The sequence below is a fragment of the Scleropages formosus genome, chromosome 22 (genome assembly GCF_900964775.1).
Source record: "Scleropages formosus chromosome 22, fSclFor1.1, whole genome shotgun sequence".
NCBI classification, from domain to species: domain Eukaryota; kingdom Metazoa; phylum Chordata; class Actinopteri; order Osteoglossiformes; family Osteoglossidae; genus Scleropages; species Scleropages formosus.
In genome coordinates, this window is record NC_041827.1 from 2,818,085 (window position 1) to 2,833,709 (window position 15,625).

General features: G+C 45.0%; 1 protein-coding gene across 12 annotated transcripts in view; it reads right to left on the reverse strand.

The window, feature by feature from the left end:
* The window catches only part of LOC108918445 (eukaryotic translation initiation factor 4 gamma 3-like), a 55,241-nt gene continuing 39,616 nt past the window's right edge, over nucleotides 1–15,625 (reverse strand). For 9 of the 12 annotated variants that reach the window (XM_029247863.1, XM_029247871.1, XM_029247870.1 and 6 more), the window contains 20 exons: nucleotides 14,543–14,698; nucleotides 13,830–14,027; nucleotides 13,044–13,190; nucleotides 12,245–12,481; nucleotides 9,721–9,825; nucleotides 8,930–9,068; nucleotides 8,653–8,742; nucleotides 8,350–8,453; nucleotides 7,613–7,703; nucleotides 7,220–7,352; nucleotides 6,878–7,092; nucleotides 6,317–6,432; nucleotides 6,063–6,235; nucleotides 5,369–5,494; nucleotides 4,168–4,249; nucleotides 3,904–4,002; nucleotides 3,674–3,820; nucleotides 3,212–3,293; nucleotides 1,527–1,673; nucleotides 785–1,039 (listed from right to left, as the gene is read on the reverse strand). In XM_029247863.1, the coding sequence (XP_029103696.1) occupies nucleotides 858–1,039; nucleotides 1,527–1,673; nucleotides 3,212–3,293; nucleotides 3,674–3,820; nucleotides 3,904–4,002; nucleotides 4,168–4,249; nucleotides 5,369–5,494; nucleotides 6,063–6,235; nucleotides 6,317–6,432; nucleotides 6,878–7,092; nucleotides 7,220–7,352; nucleotides 7,613–7,703; nucleotides 8,350–8,453; nucleotides 8,653–8,742; nucleotides 8,930–9,068; nucleotides 9,721–9,825; nucleotides 12,245–12,481; nucleotides 13,044–13,190; nucleotides 13,830–14,027; nucleotides 14,543–14,698 (2,769 nt within the window). In that variant the 3' untranslated portion in view covers nucleotides 785–857. Of the gene's footprint in view, nucleotides 1,040–1,526; nucleotides 1,674–3,211; nucleotides 3,294–3,673; nucleotides 3,821–3,903; nucleotides 4,003–4,167; nucleotides 4,250–5,368; nucleotides 5,495–6,062; nucleotides 6,236–6,316; nucleotides 6,433–6,877; nucleotides 7,093–7,219; nucleotides 7,353–7,612; nucleotides 7,704–8,349; nucleotides 8,454–8,652; nucleotides 8,743–8,929; nucleotides 9,069–9,720; nucleotides 9,826–12,244; nucleotides 12,482–13,043; nucleotides 13,191–13,829; nucleotides 14,028–14,542; nucleotides 14,699–15,625 lie in introns of all 12 variants that reach the window. The other 3 variants (XM_029247861.1, XM_029247872.1, XM_029247867.1) reach the window with 3 other exon arrangements.

The window sequence follows — 15,625 nt, forward strand, 5'->3', positions numbered from 1 at the left end:
CTTTAATTTATTTACAAGCTTTAAATTTACTCTAGTCTGAAGTATTACAAGCACTTCACGTTCAGGAAGCTCACTTGGTACTCGAGTTCTCGTACAGCAAAGCTTCTTTCATGGTTTGTTCTTTGTTGTCAGTAAATTCTTCTGAGAGTCGCAGTGTCCTGAATGCATATTTCGGCCTGTTTGTAGGATTATATACACATTTCACAGAGCGAGCCAAAGCAAAGGGAACGGTTCCGATGGTTATTCAGTAATAATCTTTAACCTCTGACCTTTCCCCTATAACTGCCTCCCCTTCCTCCCCGCCACAGTAACTCATTTTTACACTTAATTTCACCCATCTATGCACGGAATCCAGGGAGGCTATCCTTTCCATGATTGTTATTATTATTATTAATATCATTATTATTTTTGTTATCGCTGATGTCCTCATGAGCATCTGCAAATGTTAAATAAACTTCCATATTTGAAGTCCTTAAAAAAATAATAAATTAAAGAGTTCAAAACCTATGCATCTCTTTCAAAGTAATCGTATTTTAAGTCTTTTCTCTTAAAAGTAGCAAAAGAAGAGAGTTAAAATTGAAAACAAAAATATTTTCTATAAATTACACGCGTGTTTCGTGTTCCCCTTTGCTGGAATTGAGATGCGAAAAGCCACACGTGGAGCTGTACCAAGAAGGTCCATCCATCACCACGTCCTTAGTTCTGTGCATGTTTCCTTTTTGCTTTTAAGATGCAGTTGTTGTTTTCGGAGGGGGGGGGAAGAGGGGGAGGAGGGAAAAAAAAAAAAAAAAAGAAGAAAAAAGCGCCTCGCTGTGCGGGTTGGTGGAGACATCCCCTCCGTCCCGCTTTCACCCTCATCAATTATCTTCAGACTCTTCCTCGGCCTCACGTAGCCAGGTGAAGAAGGCTGTGACGGACTTGAGGGCCACACCCTTCCCCAACTGCTCCGCAGGGTCCTTGCTGGCCTCCCACTTGTAGAAGGCGTCCTCCGAGATGACGTCTTCGTCGTACAAGCAGTCAAAGAACATACGGAGCAGGTCTGAGGGTAAAAGGACAGGAACAGTGTTTACACTAAAGCGGCCTGTTTCTGCTCAAAATTACTTATTCCTAATATCATTACAAGAAAAAGATATCAAAGCGCAAACATGCCATGTCAGCCTCAGATGAACCATATTGTCTACATTTGCAAAATAAAACCTCAGTGGTCACAGTTGGTCTGTGCATCTGACAGCTCCGACTCACTTACAGGGCCCTTAAAAATCATGGGGTGCAACACCACAAAACGGCTGAAAGGAGCTTCTCTCTACTAACAATTCATAAGACAAAGAAGATTTCAACTAGGGTTCAGGAGAGACTTAAAGGGAAGAGAAAAATAAGCCAAAACAAAGAGCCAACACCACAGTGGACAAAATTTTCTCCCTTTTCCTTTGGCCCTGGTTTTAACACAGGAGGAGAAGTAGTATTTCAAGCTTAAAGTCCAAACGGCTTCTTAATAGGGGCTTTTTATGTAAAGGAAGTGCACTTACTGGGAGGCTGATCAAGTGTAACTATCAATGCTTGAAGTGCATAAAGTGCTTGCAGTTGTCGCTCAGTGTCTGAGTTAAGGTACTTGAGTAATACAGGCAATCTCCTCTGGATTATGGCGGTATCAACTCGACAAGAAGTGCCCTCACCTAGAAAGAGGGGGAGAAAAGAAGATGTCAGCAGTCAACCTGTGATTCAATGTGGAAAGAGAGGGACTTATACACAGTAAGCACTCAAAGTGTACACACCCTTAAGTTTGATGTACACAATGAAATCAAGACAGATTGTGAGAGACCTGTTTTTTTTTTTTTTTTTTTTTTTTAAAGATCTTACATTACTTCATTTAGCAGACACTTTTCCAATGAACACTGTATAGTGTTACCAGCCCACACACCTTATTCATCATGGTGACTTACACTGCTAGATACACTACATCCACTGGGTCACTCATCCATACATCAGTGAAACACACATTCTCTCTCTCTCTCACACACACACGGTGACTTTTTCCATCAATATACCTGAACAGCATGTCTTTGGACTATAGGAGGAAACCCACACACAGATATGGGGAGAACATGCAAGCTTCACACAGACTGAGCGGGGATTAAACCCATTGCCTCTTGTACCACCCAGGTGCTGTGAGACAGCAGTGCTGCTTGCTGTGCCACTGTGCTGCCCAGAACAATTTAGAGCCACAGTACATTTATTTGTATTTATTTCTCTGACACGTTTCTTCAAAGCACTTACAATGTTAAGGTTACAATTATTTACCCATTTTTACAGCTGGGGAATATTACTGGAGCAATTTAGGGCAAATACCTTACTCAAGGGTACAACAGCCAGAGGTGGGAAACAAACTTGTCACCTTTGGGTTCAAGGGCAATAGCTGTAACCACAACACTACCAGATGTCCTTGGTAAAGGGACAATATTAAATACTGAATAATCTTCAAATAATATTGAAGTTAAAAATGAAAGCATGACTATTTTTAATGATCCTAAAAGTCAAGTCTGCAATGCTGTTTTTGGACAGGTGTGCACACTTTTGTGGAAGCGCCTTTTGCCTTCACTACAGCTGAAACTGCTTCAATAGGTCTTCATTTACTGGATCTTGCAGTTTTACCCCATTCTTCTTAGAAGTACAGTTCTAGTTTGGGTAAACTGCAAGGTGATCTCTTACGAACAGCCCTCTTTAGGTCAGTCCTTTAACCGAGTCAAAAACACATCAGGAAAATCTGGTTAGATTTAACAGAGCACTAAATTTCAGAAGTGATGCTAAACTTCCTGGAATTCACACACCCAATGGTAAGCACAATGATGTCCTCAAAGACAATATGTCCAGCTCACTCCACATCTTCAAGGAGAGAGAGAGAGAGAGACAGAGAGAGAGAAAAAGCTCCTGTGGCTGGAAAACATTAACTTAGCACTGGAACTGAAGGGAAGGCTGATAGCACAGCGGTCAGAACCATCACCTTCTAAATGAAGAACACAGGTTGTTATACCTTTGAGCAGGATACTGTCTCTGAAATGCTCTATTAAAAATGACATGTACAAATGGGTGAATCACTATCTGTAGATTTGTATGCAAAAGTAAAACTCAGGTCGTGTGGGACAGAGGATTCTGTTAAACCAATCAATAACCCCTGAGGCCGAGGGGCATGCCACCACACACTTTCCAGCCTTACCTTTCACAGCTGCCTTGCACACTGCGGTCATTAAAGCTCTCAGGAATGGAGGAGAACTCATCTCACATTCATCTAAATGAGCCTTAAATTCACAAGAAACACCACCACACACTGTTAGTTCAACACAGACCTACATACATCCGACACACTAGCACAGACAGGCAACACCACACATTTACTAACTTCAGGAAGGAAACGGTTGTTTCAGTGCACATCTATATGTGATCAGTACATTTAAGTGTTAGGAAGTCTAAAATTAAGCTATACAGTAAATCTAAAGTTTTATTTGGACTTTAAAACACTGCCATAGCAAATGAGGACTAATTTTAACATTGTCAGGCCTTTTTTGGTCCTTCTGTTTCGTCACTTCTCTAACCCTTCCGTCGTACAGGAGAACACAGGCAATAATACAACAGCTACATCATTATTAAAGAGCACCCCGATGCAGCGGGAGAGCCATACCTCGACCCAGTCGAAGATTTGTTCGTCACTCGCCGCGTCCTCCATGAGGAGCTTCTCCAGCTGTGTGTTCAGCTCCTGGGGAGACAGAGCCCTCCCGGAGAGCTGTGTGCTTGGGCTCAAGCAGTCCGACATAGTGAACTCCAGTTTCTAGTGGAGGATCAAAGAGTCTGTTACACGACTGCACTACCTGGGGTGGGGGGGGGGTGGGGTTGGGGAGTCTTCATCCTCACCTGATCAGAGATGAAGGTATGCACATCTTCTCCCTCAGGTAGGAAATCTCTCCAGCTGAAGCCAGATTCCTTCCATAAGGCCCCGACTTTCCTATGGCTCTGTTGGCAGCGGGACACCCGGACAGGAGGAGGACACCCATGAGCGTACAGTATTCAGTCATCCACATTAGTTCCGCTCCAAGTATCAGACCATTAGCATCAATGTTAAGGAAAAGCACGAGGAAGGAGTCCAGAGATACAGTGGAAAGAACTCAAATCGCTTACCATTTGTTTGCATAGCAGGTGCAGTATTTCGGAAAATAATATTCCAGCTCTTCCCACAGGAAGAAGAGGTTTGCTTAATTCACTGCAGACACAAAACATATTAAATTTCTACTTCGCACATAACCTTTGCCCAGAAACCAGCGACAAGTTTTTCGCTGAGCATAAATGCGTTTAGTGAAACTCGTCGTCCGACAGCATCGATAACAAAACGGTAGCTTTGGGATAACCAGTTACACAAGTCAAAACACACGGTAACACAGCAGAAATACACTGTGACCTGATATTCCTCTTGGTGGGGAGCCACTGATTCACTTCACAGAAATTAAATAACGCAATTACATTTTTCAAAGTTCTTAGCTATGTCAATTTTTGTGTTCATTATGATTGGTCAGTTTACCAATTATAAAAATACCCCTAGCTCTTCTGCAGTGTCATTATTTTGGTACTTTACAGCCATTGGAAGATACTAGAAGGCACCAGCACATTTTAGAAACTACCAAAATATTGTAGGGACCATAAGATCCTGAAATATTAAATTTAAAAAAAAATTAAAAATTTAGAAAATTCAAAATTCTTGACATTAGAGATTTTTGCACCGGATTCCAAGCACCGAATATTGTTAAAAAATTGAAATATAATATGAACTAATGTCAGAAGTATGATAAATGTAACAAAACAATGGAAAATGTGAGGGTGGGGGGTTAAAGTTGTTAAATAATTGCTGCATGTTGATGGTTTTGTGGAGCCAACACCTCCGTTTCATCACACAAACCTCTGCATCAACTTATAAACACAAGTAACATTACAGGTGTGTGTATTTTTTCATGCTGATGGTACAGATTATTTCTGTAATGCAACATATAGCGGGAAAGTATCTGACTGCGTAGGGAATTTAAGGCTGGAAGACTAGCCTGTGTTCTCAGATGGGATGGTGATCGGAGACTAATTTCCCTAATCTCTGGCCTGCTCTGTTTCAACTATGATCTTGGAGGTCGACCACGTGGAACCCTGTCCAGGCGCCCTTGACCCTGCTGACTAGGACTCTGTGCCAACGCTGCGGCGTCGGTCAAGTGGCTTGTGGCTTTGTGGGTGCGTGAAGAACATGTCTCTGGTTGTGTGCTGAGGAACGAAAAGGGAGATCGGAGTGTGTATGCCAGGCTGGTCTTTGGCGGTGGGGGGGGCATATGGAAGCAGAGCCTACCTGAAGAGCTCTCTCATAGAGATGCCCCCGTCACGCAGCATGGGGCTCAGGAGTTCGGCCAAGTACAGCCAGATGTGGGGGATGTCGATGGCCATGTCATCAGCCAGCTCCAGCATGTCGACAAACCTGGGGGGACGGGCAAGGGGCGATGGGAGGTGAGCGTCACCACAAGTGTTGGGAACACGCTCTGCCCCATTAGTCAAAGTTAAGGTGGCTGATTCCCGGGCTTCGGACAGTCTTACAGATGTTAGAAAATGACTCCTCAACCACACAGTGAGTCGGTGACTTACTATCAAAATAATTCCTTTCTGGAAAGGGGAAAAAAAAAAAAAAAGGCAGAGTACAACACAGGACACCCTGTGCATGTCCTCTCTTCTCACCTGTGATGTGACAGGTCAACTGTGCTCCATTTCCCTCCACTGTTGATGTTATATTTTCTATTCTTGACTGCAAAGATTCAGGCTACTGGCAGCTTTATGGGACAGCACACACACTCCACACCCACCCAAATTACAGCATAGTCCATCTTTATATGGACTTTATTTTTATTAAACAAAGTCACTTTTCTTAGGAACATATACAACTAACTGATGTTGGGATGGACTCAGACTATTTCTCTATCCAGCGTACCCCAAAAACTAAGACGCACGCACACACATACACAATCTGGCCTAGCGTGAGGCGCTCAGCTCACCCTTTGAAAAACTGGGCCTTGGGGAGTGTCCCTGTTTGCACGAGCTGGAAGAGCAGCAGCCCCATGTGGTCTCGTGTGATCTGGCTGCGCTCCAGCGTGGACTCCACCCCCATGCGCACGAACACATGCAGCTGAGCCTCCTGGTCCAGGTCCTCGACGCATTGTACAGCCTCCTGCATGCACGTGCACACAATCAGTAACACAGCAACAGCAACACAAACTGTATGCAGGCATGTACCAAAGCAATGGCCTACCTTGTAGTCGGTAATGTGCAGGAACTCGTCAATGATGGACTTGCACTTCCTCTCCATCTCCTCCTCTGACAGCAGGGGCTTTTCTGAAGGAGGAGCTACAGGAGCATCAGGTTTCACTGCAATGGGAAAGGGAGAAGGGATGTACACATGAGCATGTGCACACACACATGCAAAGCAGACAGAGTCACAACACCCACGCATACACACTGCAAGCTATACCTTCCTATTTGCACTTCTTTCATGAGCCGGTAAAAAGATTTGTAAACCAAGAAACAAAAACATATCGCTTGCAGGGTTCAAAGCCTGCTGTGAAAGTAGTATCTTAGTGTGATGGGAGCTCTGTGCTGGTTTCTTTGCCACCTGCTCACACAACAATGGCACAGAAGCACTTGAGGTAGAAAAGAATGCCAAGAAAACCAATGTTTTATGTTTCACATATGACAGGCGTTTTCCCTTCCTCACAAAGGGAGTCTGTTGTGCTTATTTTGTGCTTTTCTGATTCTCCAGGTGGAAGAGCAGCAATAAAGTGCTGAGCTCAGGGTGTTGGGACAGGTTCCTTACCAGATTCCTTGCCTCGGGAACGCTCTGGCTCTGCCTTGTCCTCAGCGGTGGGCGTGGTGGGTTGGCAGGGCGCTTCCGACACCTCTCTGCGTGCATCCTCTGGTCCTGGGCTCTCCGGTAGGTCCTTAACTGTGCTGCTGCGGGAGAAGGGTGTCGGTCGCGTGGGGGCAGGACTCAAAGGCTTATCGTTCCTCTCTCGGCTTGTGCTGCTGCGGCTGGCAGATCGGGACACGGGAGACCCATGAGAACGCAAACCGTACCTCGACAAAGAGAGCAGAACAGAGTCCACAGGGATAATGTACCACAACTTGGTAGTTCTGCACTTCCGTCTGTGTTCGTTACCTGCTAATGACCCTCCTGGAGTCAAGTTCATGGCCAAGTGATGCAGGAGCAGGGCTAGGGGTGGAGGAAGGGGTTGTGGAAGACTGCAGCGCGTAATAGCGGTTGATGCTGGTACCACTTGGACGAGCTTGATCTGTCAGCACAGACAAAGGTGGTTAAAACCAGCCAATAGGCACACAAAACACAATGTGTTTGGACTTTGCGTTTGCTGACTTCATGTCTCACGCATTTATGTCATTCTCTTATTTAAGAAAGTGAACATCAAGACTATTGTAAAAATAACTGTAGCAAATTATGCGAACAAAGCAACACTAACTCTCCACACTTTTGCTACAGCACGCATTGTTGAGACAACATTGAGAGATTTCTGTGATGTCCATGGTAAACTCTCACCTGAGTCACTGGTCTTGGCTCCGCCGCTGCTGCCCTTCATCCAGTTGACCTGAGCTCGCGGCCCCAACTGGATCTTGTCATCGATCGTTGGCTGCGGAGACACAAAAGTCACTCGCACACACCCGCCATCCTGAGTTAAGGCGGATAACTTCCGCTCCAGGGGGCCGGTGGGCTGCGGCTCGCCTCCAGCTGCGGGTGCTCTTTGCAAGGTTTTGCTGGAGAATAAGTGAGCACATGGTGCCTTAGAGGCCCGGAGTGTCCAGGTGCCGTCAGCAGGTGGCGCTCGAGAGCTGTGGTTGGTCCAGCTCACTCCTGGAAAGCAGCGCTCACGGCAAAAAGTGGCCCCAAGGACCCGTTGCAGGAAATGCCGAAGAACATAGAGCCTGGCACGAGTCTTACAGGAAGGAACACAGGACTCTGAGTGAAAGTTTAAAAACTCCTATGTACGTTCAGAAGCAGAGGCTGGGTTCCTCAAACAGAACCCAAGAACACTGCATTAATACACCGATTAGAATTATTTGTATGATCTTGAAATGCCAAAGCTTGCAAATTAGGCACTTCGGTTAATTCAACATGATGCTTCCAGAGCCTTTATTTAACACCGTGAACACTCCCCGAGAAAGCGTAAACGTAAACAGCAGCAAGCCACGTTTCTACCTCTTATTTTTCCGAAAAACGTCCCACATTAAGTATTGGGGAGAAGGCAACCGGTGTGCTCCAGTGGCAGCGTTCCTCACCTTTGAGATCTTCGGGATCTTGTTGGGGTCAATGGTCCTGCTGTTCTTGGTCATGGGCACAGTGCTCCAGGTCTCATCTCTCAGTGCTCTTTGCTCTCGTTGCTCTGTGGACAGAGGTCAGTGTGTCAATTGGAGGTGATGCTTGTTTTGGCACACAAAGAGCTATGATTTCAGCTTGGGCACACAGCTCCAAGATTGGAAAAGTGCAGATAGAGATATTAAGCTAAAAATGTATGCTTTTGAGATAAGCAGCACTTGACTGCAAATCATAATTATATCGTTTGGGTTAGAACTAAATCACACCTGATCGAAGCTCCAGGTCAGGACACACGGTGAGTAGTGGTGCTACAAAAGGTACTGCCTCCCACACATAGTTTAAACACTTCCCGTTACCTGCACCGATATGAGCAGACATGGAAAAGAATGGCGATATGACCACTTTGCTAAAATGCTGCCCCACAGAAAGACAGACAGACACTTACTTACTGTGGAAGGGGTGCTAGCACACATCAATGGAGAAGGGCCATGCAAAGGTTTGGGGTGAAGCCACAGAAAGGATCAGCAGGAAAGCTTCTCTCACCTGGTCTCCTCTTGTTCTCCTTAGACAGCAGCTGCTGATGGACCTTGCGTTGTTCCTCCTGTTCTTCAATTCGTGCCTCCTTGTGTATCTGCTCGATGGTCTTTGGGCCCTGGTCCACTCTGCGTGAAACCCAGTTGTGCTGCACATGGAGAGCAGAGGCATCACGGTTACCAGCACTACACTTTCTCAGCAGCGAATTCCCATGGGAGCAAATTCTGGTGACTTGTTAGTTGTGTAATGCGTACGGATGAAAACCCTGGTACCGGACAGAATACCTACTTGGACAAGGATGCCAAGGACAGTTAAATGTTGTCATTTGAGTAACACACCAGTTTGTCAGATCTGAGAGGTATAACCTGAAATTCACAGCCCCAAATTACATACAGAGTCAAACAAACAAAAAAAGTAGAAATTGGAGACATAGAAGCAGTGCTGTTGTAGAACACACTCCCACTGAACGTGACATTTGTTTAATGTTAATGCTAATTAAAAATGCTCTAGACCCAATCAGTTGAAAGCCCCTTTCGCTAAACGGGTAACAGTTTGAAACTGTCAGCAGTTTAACAATCGCACAGCGACTTCCTGTTGTGGCTTCACTCAGGGCTCATGTGGAGTTAAGATTTTCTATTACCTTCAGTTGTAATTACATCTTTAACATCAAATATATCTGAAGTTTATGGGAATGAAACACAGCGGGAATGAAAGAAATACTGCGCATGTTGCCAGCCAACACCGGCTGTGTTTCCGCAGCGATATGTGCCCGGTACTGAGTCACACACACACACACGCACCAGCCTGAGGTCGATGACGTCCTGCAGCATGAAGCGAATCCGAGAAGAAGTCTTTCGCTCCTTTACGATTTTCTCCATCTGGTTGAAGTACTGATCCATGCGAGGCTGCAGGAACACAAAGGCGGATGGCGGAGTTAACATGAAGCTACAGTTTTCAATCAGCAGAAATCAGGGTACGAGGCCTATAGGGTACAATCACTGGATGTTAACATCAAAGTCAAGGCCCAGAACGCCACCCTATGAGGTCCAGTGACTGGTGCCACTAGTTAAACAGTTGGGAAAGGGCCATTTAGTTATTTAGTAAACAACTGTTAAAACAACACATTACACAAATAAGCACTGAGGCCGCACAATGAATTATAAAAAAAAAAAGGAATGTTTCTAGTCCACAGGAGCATGGTGACATCCACCACAATGGACCATGAGCCACACCTGACCCACATCGCTAAGCCATAGTGCTGAATAGGCCGGCAAAGGACAGGAAACGTTTGTGTGGCATTAGTGTTGCTGGGGTTGTTGCCGCAAGCTCCCGATTTGTGTTTTATTATACTATTTATTTTTAATACAACACCCTGTAAGCCCAACCCTCCCCGCCCCATAGATGGTCGCCCTCTCAACCTAGCACGGCCAGGTACCAAAGTACTTTAAAAAGCGTAACCATTCCTCTCCTTTATCCATGATGTCATGATGCAGAGTGTACACAAAGCACTTCAGCATATAATATGAAAGAGCACACAACTATCAAGTTATTTTACAATTAGTTTCAATCTCCTTTCATTCCTCCCACCACCAAATATACAGAAAACTGGAAAGCCTTACCTTCTTTGTTTGAAGTTAGGGTTACATTATATGTTTTAGGCCTTAATTTACAAATAATAATGATGTAAATAATGAATGTTGACGTTTATTCATTGTACACCTGCAAATCAATGAATGTTCACTGGTGTCGATTCCAGCGCATAAAAAAAATTTTACAGGTAGATGGCACAGGTTTGATCGCAGGCATGACCATTAACATGTCTATAAGCGCATTAGGGAGTGTGCCCCAACAATGGCACAGTTGTAAAAGTGTGGTGTCGTTGACCGCATATGGCATTAACTGGACAACGACTGTATATTGCTTTCATTTTTGGGTAGGGGGAAAAAAAAAAAAAAAAAAAAAAATGGAAAAATACAAAAAGAATTAGAGCACAGTAAAGGACTTTTTACTGTCTTATAACTCCGCTGATTTACTTGCACTGAAAATGGATTGTTCAATTTGTATTTTGCATAATAGAGCAAACTGCATTAGAGCTAGACTGGGGCAATAAACTATTACACATCCTTTTCAGACCTTGCTCAGAATACACAGTCCTTGCACTAAGCCACGGAGAGAAAGCAGTGTAAAAGAACAGTACGGGGAGAGAAAATAAAAAGGTCCAACTGTCCGTCTCTTAAAACCTCAGGTCTGTGAGGGGGCCCTGCTGTACCCTGAACGAAGGTAATTAACCTTGAATTGCTTTGGTAAAAATATACAGCAATAAATGGGTAACTTGTCAGTTGCGCAAGTAGCTTTGAATAACACCGTCTGCTGTGCTGCTAATAAAATAAAAAATAAGTGGAAAAGTAGACACAGACAGTGTTTGGTTGTACACTCACTGCAGAACTTTGCAAAGCCTGTAAATGCAACCTCAGGTGCCCTGGAAAGTATACCCCAGTAAACAGGGATAAACAAGCCTCCATATTTTGTTGGCCAGAAATCCGCTGCTGTGTTTACTTGCGACTCTACACTGTCCCTTCACTTTGGCATCGCCTAAAAAGCCCCACAGATCACGGCATAGAGAGGAGGCTTGAGTCCCGTCTCCCACCGCAAGCCAAAAACACAGGAACAAATGTCTGCCTACCTCTGAGTGTGTTTCACTTCCTCGGGGGCCCAGGAAATGAATGCGCAAGGAGGACGGGAGTGGCTCAGGGAGGTGGGTGGGGCCCGGTGGAACCGCACTGCAATCGTGCAGCATGCGTTTCCACTGCAGGCCTGCGACTCACTTCTCCAAGGAGGGAGTGGGGTGTGGGCAGTGGCTTTGGGTGTGCGAGCTGCACTGAAATCCTGCACCAGTGAACAAATGTACAGCGATGCCTGGCTGCAGCGCATGCGCGCACATGCACACGAGGTGGCTGTCACAGTGGAAGCACACCGCCTCAGAAATAACTGCAGATGAACCAGATGAAGAGACTCAGCTCAATTTGATACAAATTTGGCACCAGACCAATCAGATCCAGACACAGCTGGACGACGGCACCCATGAAAGTGAAAAAAGACTATACTGATGTTAAAATAATTCCATCGGCACGCTGTCCGCCTTCCTTTACCTGAATACATAACCCCTTGAGCTGTCGGAACACAATGTAGCAGCACAGGTCACATATGATTACTCTTGCATCTTCTCCACCCTTTCTACAAGACTTTACGTAACATGTTACTGCTTGTCCAGGTATTTTCACAGCTCTGCTGGTTAGAACGAGCTACACACGGTGCGGGACTCACCTTGGCCTTCTCAAAGTCTAGATCCTTGCCGATGGTTGTGAGCAAACGGCACAGGCACTCCAGTGACTCCTCGTCGTGGTTCTTGAGCAGCTTCACCACACAGTCATGCATGATGGCCTCTGTCAGCATCTTGAGCTTGAAGAGCTCACCGATGAACTTGATGTTGCCGATGGAACGCCGTCGGGCCTTGTCCTTGGCCTCCTCAAGCTCCTCCTGCAGCCGTTCCCGCTCACTGGCCTGTGCAATGGGAGTGCGCGGTGGAGAAGAGACCTAAGCACCAATTCATGGCAACATCTGGTAGCGTAGTGGTTAGAACTGCTGCTTTTGGAACCGAAGATGGCGGGTTCAAATCCCACCTGCAGCTGTGGTACCCTTGGGCAAGGTACTTACCCTCCAGTAAAATTACCCAGCTGTATAACTAATTTGGAGCTTTGGTGAAATGTGTAAGATAAATGAATAAATGTAAATGTAATGTAATTCCAGTCACAAGTAACACTATCACACCATTGACTGAAGTAGCTCTGAGGACTTCTTTGACAACTATAGAGTAGTTCATCTGCTTTAAAATTCAGAGTTGTTCCCAGAAAAGACCAAAAGAGAGGGTTCGCTTAACCGCACACAGAGCCCAGCTGGCCCTGCCCTGTTGTTCTGGCACCCGTGTGTTTTAAATCAAATCTCTGATAAGATTGGACTACAAAAGTACCACACAGCTAAGTTCTAAGCAGTTCTGCATTTCTGCATTACAATGCTTTACTGACAAAGTATGATTAGGTGCTGCAGAGGGATGGTCATCAGTTACCGAGGTGGCAGCCTCCAGTTCCTTCTGCTTTTTTTCAAACACTACATCGTCCACCTTGTCCCTCTCAAATTCCTTCTGGCAGCGGTTCAACAGTAGCTTGCGGAAGTTCACCGTGGTGCTGGGCTTGTCCGCCATTGGGACTTTCAGCTGCCAAAACAGGGAAGAAAGCAACATTGGCTTGCTGAGCGTTGAGAGAGCAGCCGAAGCGGCACGATACGATAACGCGAGGAAGACTTCTAAAAGACAGCATGTTGGAAACAGAGTGATGGTAGGCAGATGATATTCTGGGAAGAAAAAGATGCTAATGGTCCACTGATGGACTCCACTGGAAGTGGGTTACAGTATCTATTTGTGTCTGGTGGCTGGATGGCAAACTAATCACAGACCTTTGCATTCCTGTGGAAAACCGCCGCTTGACTTCATGAGGAAAAACTTGCAATTAGCATTGAGTAAATTCATTTGTACGCTGATCAAAACAGTGTGTCCCCTCCAAGCTGTAAGCACTTGGAGCCATGTTTACTAAAGCATGATGGAGATAACGGGAACTGCTGTGTGTACGTGTTTTTACCTTAAAGGGACATCAAGGAAAACATGCCAAAAAACAGAGTAAATGTGGAAGAAAGGGGATGTTTTTTTGAAAAAACTTATTGTTGCTGAAACTAAATGCCAGACATAGTTTATGAACTTACGTATGTAGGAGTATGGTTAGGAATGACTAATTTATTAAAACTGAGAATCACTGCAGTATATCCACAAAGACGGCTCAAGGTGTGTGGCAGCACCTACCGTGGCGAGGCAGCGACACATGTGGCTGTAGGCAACGGAGAAGCTGGGTTCATCAATGGCCTTCTCGAAGACCAGGTCGATGACGCCCTTAAGGCGCTCCTCCGTGTCAATGGTCAGATCTGTCACCTGCTTCATCAGCTGATTGAACATCTGAGGTGTGAGCTTGTTGAGGATGCTGCGCACCTTTCGGAAGAGTTCCTGAGGAAAAGTGAAGGATGTCCTGATTTTTGGGCTGCGACACAATAAAAGGCTGCAGTCATGTTCTGTTTTGCTCTGTGCTCATCTGCCAGGATGTGGCTAGAGATGAGCGGCCTCACTGGACTGGTGCAGTAAATTCAATGTAAATAACTGCTGAAGCCCATCATTGTACAGGAAAATTACAGGCTGTGCCAACAATGTCGACCCTTTTCTCTGTCTGCCAACACAACCGCTAACACTCTTGCTGGCTACACAGAGCACACATCAAACACATACTGGGGGGGGGGGGGGGGGGGGGGGAGTGAAGTGAAAAGCATTCGATTTGAGGAAAAAAAAAAAAAAAAAACAAGCTGGTACTAAACACCAAATGAATCCTACCAAAAGGATCTTGATAGTTGGCTAAACTCACTTATTTTCATGAAAAGGGAAGAAAATGAAGGATACGCAGCAGTTTACAGAAACACCTGACTAATGAGTAGGAAATGCAGCCTTTGATAGCGAGAGTCAAGAGTCACCTTTGTTTTCTGGGCGTCGGGGTCATCGGCTATCCCCTCCCTCTTCATCCCTGGCTTCCAGGCATTCTCCGCCTTCTTGAGCTGCACATCGTCGTTCACAGACACATTCATGATGATCTTGCGGGGCTGCGGCCGTCGAGCGCTCATGTTTATTGCCTGGGGAAGGGAATTTGGCATTTTTGAGATGGTGGCACTCTGACGGCATGCCAGTAACCACACCGTGCCAGGGTGGGAGGAGGGACATAATTTTCATCTATTGTTTTGTTTGTGAAAATAGGAAAGGACTTCACAAAGACATGAGACATTGAGAAACAGCCCCTTTGATTTATTCCCTATTAAGCTCACCTGTGACATACAGCTACCGTGAAACTGACTGGAGGGAAAGACTGATTACTTCACCTTTACCTGGTCTCCTAATATCCGGTTTCCACTAATCCAATATACAATTACAAATAGCACGTATTGCTAATTGGTCCAGATTTTCATTTGGTCTGGTTGGCAATGTAGGGTCCAGGCCTGTGATATTCAGTCTGGTGTGATAAATCGAGACCAAATTTGAAAAGTACACCAAGCAGCCATGACAGAGACTGCAAAAGGCGCTGTGCTTTCATTTTCTTATTATTCCCTTAAACATGACATACGGCATTCGTCGTCTGCTTCCAGGCCACGCATGGGTTACTTTATGAAACCCTTATATTTTATAAACTATTTTACATACTACAGGAACCTTCATGAAATTTCTGGAAATAGCTTGCTGTTACCTTATAGTCCCAACCCTAAAAGAGCAACTATACATTTACATGTATTCATTTAGCAGATGCTTTTCTTGAAAGCGATGTATATCACTAACAGCATCGCTATGAACAAACTATAATTTCTGTACTTAGAATTTAGAAAAAGAAAAATGTTTAAAAAAAATAAGCAGATTAGTGAAGTTTTTTTTTATATCCTCGTCGATCTCGTCCACTACAACCGTGCACATGAATGAGATTAAATAAATGTACACGTTACCAATTGATATTCATTCTATTTTAGTGTTTTACACACTTTCCCTTTTTCCACATGAAGAATCATTCAGTGTGA